Consider the following 10,742-nt stretch of genomic DNA (forward strand, 5'->3'; position numbering starts at 1 on the left):
TTCTTCTTCTTCTTCTTCTTCTTCTTCTTCTTCTTCTTCTTCTTCTTCTTCTTCTTCTTCTTCTTCTTCTTCTTTTTCACTTTTTTTCAGGACAGGGTTTCACTGTGTAGCCTTGGCTGTCTTGGACTCACTTTGTAGACCAGGCTGGCCTCAAACTCACGGAGATCCTCTTGCCTCTGCCTCCCAAAATGCTGGGATTACAGGCGTGCACCACCACGCCCAACCAAGCTTGCTTATTTTGAATGACATGATTGGAAGCAGTTTCTGGCCTGACACATAATTGTGTTTATTGGTCTCTTTTTGTTGTTGTTGTTTAAAACAGGGTCTCACTATGTAGCCCGGGCTGACCTGGAACTTGGAGAGATCTGCCTGCCTTTGTCTTCCAAGTTCTGAAATTAAAGGTGTGTACCATTATTCCAGGCCCTTGGTTTCAGTGACTGAAACCAAGTAAAGTAAAGAATGACCCAAGAGCCATCTGAGCCTTAGAAGTACTTTTATGCTCTTTCTGTCTTCTCTTGCTCTCTGGCTTTTGTTTTCTGTTGGGATGCCCTCTCCCCTCCTCTCTGTCCCTCTGTCTCTCTCTGCCCTCATGGCTCACTCAGGCCCTCTCTTCTGATTCCCTTCCCCCAAAATAAGTATCTTTCATACAAAAAAAAAAAGTGCTTTTATATCGGTCTCTTAAAAACCTGTGTGTGGTTCTATATGGGTGTGTGTGTGTGTGTGTGTGTGCGCGTGCGTGCTGAACTTATGGGAGTCAGGTTCTAGGGATGGCATCATTAGGCTTGGCTGTAAGTCCCCTTGCCTGTTGAGCCATCTCCATTACCCATATCAGGCTCTTCTCCTTAGGCTCTAAATAGAAACAAAGATCTTTTCCTTTAGCTCTGACCATTCTCAAAGTCCTCCAGGTTTGCATGTTTATTTCCACTGTGGTTAGCCAGTTGCTGCTAATATCTTCTTATTTGTCAAGAGCCGGAATACTTTTGTTCATGCCCTAATCAGCAAATGTCTTCCCTTGGCAGACCCCATACCACGTGAACCTCCTCCTGGCTGGCTATGATGAGCACGAAGGGCCAGCACTGTACTACATGGACTACCTAGCAGCCTTGGCCAAGGCTCCTTTTGCAGCTCATGGCTATGGTGCCTTCCTGACTCTCAGTATCCTTGACCGATACTACACACCAAGTAAGTCCTAGCACTCTAGGAAGAGACCAGTAGCAGAGCCCAGCCCTTAGCTGCTTCTCACTCTTATCAAACTTTGGAGTTGGCTGGCTGCATTCTAGACAGAGGGTAGCTCTTCTCTGGAAGCTGTTCTCTCTTTTGTGGATAATTACAGCCTTCAAAAACCTTAATGATAAAAGCCTTCCTGCCAACCAAAATAAGATACTGCTATCTCTGGAGCTGGGTTTTACTTTTGTTTTAAAGGATTCTGGAGTAAATGTCATCATGAATGAAACATTTTTTATTTCAGTTCTGTAACTTCACTTATATTCCTTTTCCTCTACCTAGGTGATTATTAACAGCTATAGAGAGTGAGGGGCCAAATCAGGCAGTTTATGGATATGTTTTGAACTTGTGAGGACTTCTTTAGACATCAGAGCTTTTGAAGACTGCTCCCTTTACTTTTCTTTACTTGTACCTAAACTGTCAGCTTGACGAAACTTGAGATGAACAGTGCTTTTGTACTAATTTCTGTCTTCCGGCCTCAAACTCAGGTTCAGCTGTAGCCACTGTGGAAAGAACTTGAGATTCCTAGCTTTCAAGGCTATCGTTGCAGCACAGTTAACCACTTTTCTCCTTACACCCCAATCTTTCCTGTCAGCATCATAACAATCGGCATTCTCTTTTCAGTGCTGCCCTCTCATTCAACCTTAGCCATGCTAGAGCTTCAGGCCGAATCCTGAAAAGAATTAGCCTGGCCTCCTGGTGACTGTCTCTTGATTTGGCATCTGTCAGTAATACAGCTGATTCCCCAACCAAAGTAACCACCAGCCACCCTTGAAGCCTAATGCATAATATGTCATCCCAGTTTGCCATGCCTACCAACAATCCCTTTGGATCCTGTTTAGAAGAGTCTCCATCCCATCCTCTTAATTGTCTTCCCATTGTTAAACTAAGACCCAGCTGGGAGAGTGAGGATGAAACTCTGGCCTTGTCCTCCCTTTCCCTGATTTGCAGCTGGCAAGGGCAGATGGAATTGATTTAAGCCCTGGACTAAAGGGGGCTGGTGAGAGCGAGCTATGAAAAAGAGGCAGGCTGCTGGACTTCTTCAGAGGCGGGTCCAGGTCAGGGAGACAGAATTCCGTCATGCTTAGCCTTCTCTGTAGCAAATCAATTTGTAATGGCTTGCGGCTATGGGAGCACTGGGTCTGGGGCACCCTTTTCTGCATATGGAGTAAGTTTGTTGCAGGCTCGAAGTCTGAGCATGTTTTGCCTTTTCCAATTGTGTGCCTCTCAGACCTGAGGAAGTTTGAGACTTAATCACAAGCTGTTAAGAGCTGCACGCTTGACAGCCTTCAGTGCTTGGCCTCTGTGTTCTCTTTCAGCTATCTCACGTGAGAGGGCAGTGGAGCTTCTTAAGAAATGTCTGGAGGAGGTAAGTAGCTCCCAGGGGATCCTGAAGGAATGTTTCGTCTTAGTTTGAAATACCATTCCTGTTCTTGGTTGCTGTTTTCTGCTCCTTGCCAGAAGGTGTAATAAATGCCCACTGACCAGATGCGAAGTTACCACCAATGGTGGAGGTTGATTGTGGGAAATAGGCTTATTTTTTTCTCTCATGGATCACCTCATCAGTGTCAGTTTTACAGTTTAATTACAACTCAATTAAATTAATTACATTTCCTTTCTGGTTCACCCAGTCTCGTGATCCTCAAAAGTCACTGTGTTTATGAATCATCTTGGGGGAACTTTTCTTATCCCTGGTAGGCCCCAACGCCCAATTCTGAATCTGTTGTAGGTAGACAGGACTGAGTCTTGTTTTTAACTGGCAACCAAGTGATTGTAATACAGGTAATAGCCAGGCCCCTACTGTAAGACCCTACACCCTAGACTTTATACTCTCTGTTGTGCCACCTATAAAGGCTATTCCCTGTAGTGGTGCATTTGGATGACCATGGGAAGCACCTGGGAAGTTTTGGGTCAGTGGAGATGTGGAGAGGCCAAGACCCTAAACTCTACTCATTGTAGTAAGAGCGTAAGGATATAGGTTGAATTGGCAAAAAGTAGCCTTATTAGACTTTTCATTCTTTTATTTTCTTGTGGCCTAAGAATGGAAATTAATTAATTGTCTAGTGGGAGCAGAGGGCAACAGCAGGTGAGAGCATTGGCAGCACTGTTGGTCTCAGTTTGTCTCTTGTATAACCCTGTCATTTGTAGATCATAGTGCCCTATTCCCTCTTCCTTTTTTTAAATCTTCTTTCCACAGGATTTACCAAGAATCAGTTTGTGTGTTCCTCAGCCATTCAGCTGAGAGACAGTATTATCCACAAATACTGTAAGGGGTAGACAGGAAGAAGACACCGTAATATCTATCAGGTGCTTGTGAGATTTTATTGCTCTTGGATCTTAAAAAAATTAGAGCCAGGCATGGATCCATGCCTTTAATGCTAGCATTTGAAAAGCAGAGGTGGGTAGGTGAATTTTGTGAGTCGGTGGCCAGTGGTGTACAAAGCAAGTATCAGATCAACCAAGGCTTCAAAATGAGACCTTGTCTTTAAAAAAAAATTTTAAAGGAAGCCATTGTTTGCTTATTGTAGCCTTTTCTTGAACTTTGACCTTGGTTCTAAACATAAGCCATCAGCCAGAAAGAACTTTGGAAATGGAATGGGCTGTTATTGCCCAGTCCTCAGTTGCAAACGATATGAGCAACATGGAGGGAGGGAGGTCAGAAGCTTGAAGAGAAGGTCATTTTCAGATAGACTCCCAAGGGACTAGGTGGAGAGCCTATGTCTTCTCTGGAGTCTCTTAGGGAAGTGTTCAGTAAGGGCAGCCACAGAAGTGAAGATTTCCGAGCTGTGCTTGTCAGCAGTCAGCTTAGCGGTACAACCTGTTTACACATGTGTAGACTATTCCTCCAGAACCGCCTTAACCTGAACTGGACGAGACAGGATCAAGGCTCATTCCAGGAATGTTTTGTGTACATCATTCCCACCATCCTACAGCTGCACACAGCACTTCTTAACTTGACCTCCTAAATGACTAGCATAAACTGTTGAGACCTAAGATGTCCTATGTGGGTGCAGAGTTTGTTCTTAGGTAGGTTCCTTGGCAGCTTATTCCCTGAAGACTTAGAGGCAAGAGTGTTCTCGTAGACTGATTGGTAGCAGACTGTGGTGATACACATTGGATTGGCTAGTGTACCAACTGACTGACCAGAGGCAGGCTCATAGCTGAATTCCCAGGTCATGGTCATTACCTTCTAGTCTGTCTCCAGCCACTGTCTAGACATTCTTCAGTGACATAGTACCAGCTGCTCCTACTAGATTATCAGTTCAGTTTCACAAAAGGAGAGGTTTACACCTGACCCTTTTAGCTTAAAACAGAACCTGCCACATTGTTAGTATTCCGTAAACATTTGCTCACTGATTTCCTTTATGTCTCTGCAGCTCCAGAAGCGCTTCATCTTGAATCTGCCTACCTTCAGCGTTCGGGTCATTGACAAAAATGGTATCCATACTCTGGAGAACATCACCTTCTCTGCTAAGCAGACACCCTAACATCACATCCTTCCCTGCCACTTACTAGGGAACTTTTTTTGATGGGCTCCTTTCGTTTTTCTACATTTTTTGATGTGCACTCTTGATAGATGGTTAATTCAAAAAATAAAGCTGAATATAGCTAAATTGAGCTTTCTGGTTTTGGTTTTGGTCTCAGTTTACCTAACATTACCTTAGAAAGGCACTGGAAGGAGAGTTATCCTCTTGCCAGGAGATGTTCTTGTCTCTCCCTCTGTTAGTGACGTAAGTGGCTTTTCCAGCTCACAGCCATGCATTCTCTCCAGCTTCTTTCATTTAGCTCATTCAGTCTCTTTCTTGTTAATGTCTTGTTCTCTCTAAAGCAGTGAATCTTTTTGCCTTTAAACTTAAATCTTTTTTTGTTAGCCAGACATGGTGGTGCACACCATTAATCCCAGCATTTAGAAGTCAGAGGCAGGTGGATCTCTATGAGTTTGAGACCAGCCTGGTCTACATAGTGAGTTCCAGGACAACCAGGGCTATGTAGAGAGACCCTGTCTTTAAAAAACAAACAAACAAAAAAAACCCTTTTGTTTTGTTTTGAAATACATAACGTGTGTGCAGTGTGGAGGCCAGTCTGCCTTGCACCAACATGCCCTTGTGTTCCGGGGATCAAACTCAAGTACTGTGCTTATGGGGCAAGCATTTCACCAACTGAATTGTGTCCCCATCCCTTAAATCTTTTTCAGTTGACTAATTAATGTACTTAGTAAATGTCAGCAGTGCAAAAACAGAAAGTATTCCTCCTGTTATAATCTAATCACTTTCTCAGAGGACATCTCAACTACTAATTTCTTAACGTTTCTTTGTTTGAGATGGAATTTCATGTAGCCCAGGCTGGTCTTGAACTCTGTGTAGCTAAGGATGGCCTTCAACCCTTTATCATTCTTTCTCCACTTTCCAAGAACTGGATATAGGCCTGCTTCACACTATGCCTGGCCTTTGTACCTTGTGTGTTGACAAAGAGCATATCAGAGATGGAACCCAGAGCCTCGCAATGGTAGCCTAGAGCTCAGCCACCGAACTCCATCCTCAACCCTCTTTTTACTTTTTGTTTTGTGACAAAGTCTCACTAATTTGCCTGTCCTGGCTTTGAACTAGCTATGTAATTCAGGCTGGTCTTGAACTTGTGATCTTCTTGCCTCAGCCTCACTACTCAATAGGATTATGGGGTTTTGCCTGTAGGCCCTGCTTGCTTACTTGCTTGTTTACCTGTGTACTTTTTATTTTATTTGTCTTTAGTGTATGGCTGTATGCCTGCATGTATGCACCATGTTTGAGCCTGGTGCCAGAAAAAGACATGAGATCCCCTGTGACTGGAGTTTACAGATGGTTTTGAGCTGTCATGTGGGTCCTGGCAATCAAAACCCAGGTCCTCTGGAAGAGTGCAAGTATTCTTCACTGCTAAGCCATCCCTCCAGCTGAGGTCCAGTTTTCTTTCCTATTTTTTTTTTAAGCCTTGATATCCATTTTTAAGAAAGATTTTATGTATGTATTTTATGTATAAATACTCTATCTGCATGTATACCTGCATGTCAGAAGGCATCAGATTCTAATATAGATTGTTGTTAGCCACCCTATGGTTGCTGGGAATTGAACTCAGAACCTATGGAAGAGCAGACAGTGCTCTTGTTTTTTAAAGACAGAGGTAGGGGCTGGAGAAATGGCTCAGCAGTTAAGACCACTGACTGCTCTTTCAGAAGACCCAGGTTCAATTCTCAGCATCCACTTGGTGGTTCACAACTGTCTGTAGCTCCAGTTCCGGGGACCTGATACCCTCACACAGACAGAAGTTAAAACACCAATGCACATAATACAAAAATAAGTGAGGATACAAATATACATGCGGTGGCTCAATAGTCGAGTACCTGCTTAACAAGTGTCAGACTCTGAGTTTGATCTGCCGCATCACACACAAAAATAAAGGCTAGTCATAATTTGAGTTTTTTGGGTTTGTTTTGTTTTGTTTTTTTAGTTCTCTATTTTTCTAAAGGAGGTAGAGTTTTTTTATTTTAAAAATTGTGTTTATATATATTTGTCTTGGTCAGACAACTTTGTGACGTTTGTTCTTCCACTTTTATGTGGGTTCTGGGAAGCAAGCTTGGGTAGTCAAGCTTACACGCCTTCACTTAATGAGCTTTCCTTGAGTTTTCTTGTTTTTGAACAGAATCTCAGTGTATAGACCTGCCTGGCTGTCCTGGAACTCACTATGTAAACCAGGCTGGCCTTGAACTCACAAAGATCCCCCTGCCGCTTTCTCTTGAGTGTTGGGATTAAATGTGTGTGCCACCATTTCTAGCAGTCTGATAATTTTAATATTCTAATGTCTTGCCGGAGCAGAGATTTTGGTTAACGGAGAGTATACGCCTTCATTCTCTCATTCTTTTGCATGGATGGATTATGGCTTAAGACAGTTTGAGAACTCAATTGGTGCAGTGCTTGTCTAGCATAGAGAAGGCCCTGGGTTTGTCTCTGGTACTGCATAAACCAGGTATGGTGTTGTTCCCAGTTTTGGAGTGTATAGTCAAGAGAGCCAGCTATCCTCAGCTACATAGTGAGGTGGAGCTCGTCTTGGGATTCAGAGACGCTGTCTCAAAAAAATCTCTTGAGAAAATAAGGCACATCCTTGGACTGTTAAAGACCCCAACATCTTTGTCTAACAGTACATGTGCAAATACTGGGGGAAGAATGTTCCAGGCAAAGGGAACAATGTGAGCAGTGGCCCTGACACATGACGTCTGAGGAACAGAAAGACATTAGTATGGCTGCTATAAAGTAAGTGATGAAGAGAATTGTTGATGAGGTTGGAGAAGCCAGGCTATGTTCAGCTCATTGCATACCACAGCCTTAGGAGAGCGGTACACCAGTGAATACAGACTGGTTGGGAGGCTGCCGTAGCAGCCGCAGGGGGAGTGGGAGCAGCGCCACATCCCACAGTTCAGAGACATCTGGGCTGAAGGTAGAGGTCAGCAACATACATGTGGTGTAGAAAGTCCCGGACAGAGTAAAACCATCCAGGGAGACATTGGCCCCAAGGACCAAGATTTAGAGGTCAAGTGGAAAAGTATCCGGCAAAGAAGACAATGGGAACTGGCAGATGAGGCCAGGAAAAGCTGGGAACCACACGGGATTTCAGAAGGACCAAGAGAGCAGGTGTGGCACACCTGAGATTCCAGTACTCATCCTCACCATTATCCAAGCCATCCTGGATTATGTGAAAACCTGTTTTAAAAAACAAGTTTGTAAGAGCAACTTTTTGTTTAGTCACATCAAATCGAAAAAAGCTGCTTTAGCTTCGATGTGATCACTGATGGCGAACAGATTTAAATGAACTGGCAGGGACATTAGTGAGTTAAGAGTTGGGAGTGAGGGAATAAAGGAAGGGATGTAACAGTCTTTCAGGTTTAACTGGAGGACGGTGATGGGGCACACCATTAATCCCAGCACTCGGGAGGCTGAGGCAGGTGGGTCTCTGAGTTTAAGGCCAGCCTGATCTACACAGTAAGTTCCAGGACAATCAGAGCTACGCTGAGAAACCCTGACTTAAAAACAACAACAACAACAAAAATAAACAAACAACAAAACACCAAAAACCTAACTAACAACAAAAAAAAGTTCACCTGCAAAAGAAAGGATTTGTGTTTTGTAAGGTGAATCCTAGAATATGTGTACTTAAGGTATGGTCTATCATAAGCAGAGGGAAAGACAATCAGGAAGATGAGAGCTGACTTAAGCTTTGCCCACTTGAGGCACACACAGACATAAACAGCCATCTGTATTCACATCGGCACTGTCTACCTACAGCCATGGTAACACCCTGCATGACTGACTAGACAGCCCAGCAAGTCACAATAAATAATAGGCATACAGTATTCATTCGCTCGACGCACACACAAATACCATAACGATGTGACGCTGCATGTAGACTCCTGACATCAGTACCCACGCTGAGAAGAGCCTGCTGCCTAACATACCTTTCTTCCCTTCTCAGCTTAGAGCCCTTTGTGAACAAAAACACCCTCCATCACTGCTCAGGTGGACATTTTGATACATAAGCAGAGAAGCCAGTAAAATGGATTCCCAACTCAGGATAAATAACTTGTGCTGGACATTTTTTATTTCTCAAATTTAATTACATTGTACATAAATAAATAAGACAGCAACAGGACTGGGTTCAAGTTCTATGGTTTGTGCTGTACCATCTTGTTCCTCAGGGTCCTTTCCTGCCCACTCTTCTCCATGAGTCACAAGGATCCAAAGAGCCCATTGGGACCTCCTAGCACCATGTTCTGGGGGTAGGAGACCTGGAGTCAAGGTCACTAACTCCTCAGTAACACCTCTGAGTTGTTAATAGCATCCCCTTGGGGCACTCACCATTGCCCAGACATCTCAGTGGGAAGGGCTGTGCCCCATGAGCCAGACATCCATGACAGTTTCCTGCCTGAGCTCTTAACAGAAACCACAGAACGCCCTCCTTGCTTTACCCAACCAGGTCCCACTCTAGGCTTACTGGATAAACGTTCTCTCTGGCCTGAATGGAATCCCACCTTTTAGTCTTTTCAAGGCCACCCCCAGGAGCCAAGGCCCCTCTCAGGCACTGGGAGTCACTTAGCTAGGGAACAAGAGACAGTTACTTCCGATGCTTGGCATCCTTCTCTGAAGCCTTGGTTTCTCCATGCCCACTGCCAGCATTGCTTATAAACATCTTGTCCAGTCCTTTGAGTGACTCTAGCAGGTAGTTCTGGAAGGCAGTAAGGGCGGCACAGATGGCAGGCCCACCGAAGCCATGAGTAATGAGACTGAAGTGTGTCAGACAGCTCTGCACCCCGGGCTCCAGGATGAGTGCTGGGCGGCTGTTGCCTAGTGGGGAGCGGTCCTGAGCCATCAAATCCACAAACTCCTTGCAGATCTGCCTGGTGAGGAAGAAGAGTTAAAGGTTAAAGAACAAGGTTCTAATGCCAGAGGAGGACCTACTTGCTGACTTTTTCAGACTGGGTCTCTCTATGTAGCCCTGGCTATCCAAGAACTCTGTAGACAGGCTGGCCTGAGACACAATATGCCTCTATCTTCCAAATGCTGGGATTAAAGGCGTGGGACACTCACCCAGCAATTTACTGGATTCTTTGCATTATCTATATAGTTTGACCTTCCCAATAGCCTACAAGTAACAATCATACCATTTTGCAAAAATGGAAATTGACTCGCCCAGAAGTTAGGAGTTTAGTGCTACACACCTGGAAATAGCATGTGCTAATGCCCTGATTTCTCTCCCTTAAATGAGTACAGCTCAGCTGCCTATTACCTTAAACTTTCTGTGATCCCTTCTTCCATCCCAAACACATTGCTTCACAGAACCTTTTCTGTGAAAGTGTGAGAACAGCCCAGAATCTGCCTTGGATAATTAAAATAGCAGCAAATATTGATGCCTAGATCACTATCGTGTGCACAGTATATATCATCGTGCATCATCCAATAAATCTATACCGTTATCCTCATCCTATGGTTTCCAACAGATTAGGTGACTTGCCAGAGTGACGGAGATGAGACAGATCCAGCCTATGGCTGCTTCCATTCCTTTGTGACTCATATGTGACTCAGGTAAGAGGAATCATCATCACTCATCTTTGTGTCTGGTCATGTGTCTTAGAGAAAAGCACTTGATGCAAGAGCTGATTCATATTCATGAATGAAGTGGGCTCCATTTGGACAGGCTCCTCTAACCACAGGAAGAGGCCTTCCAGGACTGTATTGAATAGTCCCGTGAGTCTGGTTCATTTGCTGCCTAAAGGAAGAAAACCCCTCAGGGAGGGTGGAGTTGTGATCTGAATGCCAAAACCACAAAGGTCAGCTGGACCGGCAGTTTTAGTGGTCTAGACTATGAGATCCTCAAAGGCATTTGGACTTTAGCCTACAGATGATGGTCCTCAGAGTTCTTGATTCCTTTCCTTTCCTTTTTCCTTTCCTTTTTCCTTTCCTTTCCTTTCCTTTCCTTTCCTTTCCTTTCCTTTCCTT

The 10,742-nt window shown here is 44.2% G+C and overlaps 2 protein-coding genes across 2 annotated transcripts in view; one reads left to right on the plus strand and one right to left on the minus strand.

Annotated features, from left to right (window-relative positions):
- Psmb2 (proteasome 20S subunit beta 2) overlaps window positions 1–4,842 on the plus strand; it is a 31,641-nt gene extending 26,799 nt beyond the window's left edge. The window contains exons 4-6 of the mRNA XM_055611487.1: window positions 1,020–1,182; window positions 2,544–2,593; window positions 4,602–4,842. Of these exons, the coding sequence (XP_055467462.1) occupies window positions 1,020–1,182; window positions 2,544–2,593; window positions 4,602–4,712 (324 nt within the window). The 3' untranslated portion in view covers window positions 4,713–4,842. The remainder of the gene's footprint in view (window positions 1–1,019; window positions 1,183–2,543; window positions 2,594–4,601) is intronic.
- Window positions 4,843–9,341: 4,499 nt separating this feature from the next.
- The window catches only part of Tfap2e (transcription factor AP-2 epsilon), a 20,695-nt gene continuing 19,294 nt past the window's right edge, over window positions 9,342–10,742 (minus strand). Inside the window, exon 7 of the mRNA XM_055610966.1 lies at window positions 9,342–9,643. Coding sequence (XP_055466941.1) covers window positions 9,361–9,643 — 283 coding nt within the window. The 3' untranslated portion in view covers window positions 9,342–9,360. The remainder of the gene's footprint in view (window positions 9,644–10,742) is intronic.

This window comes from Psammomys obesus, unplaced genomic scaffold (assembly GCF_907164565.1).
Source record: "Psammomys obesus unplaced genomic scaffold, mPsaObe1.curated_primary_1811, whole genome shotgun sequence".
NCBI lineage: Eukaryota > Metazoa > Chordata > Mammalia > Rodentia > Muridae > Psammomys > Psammomys obesus.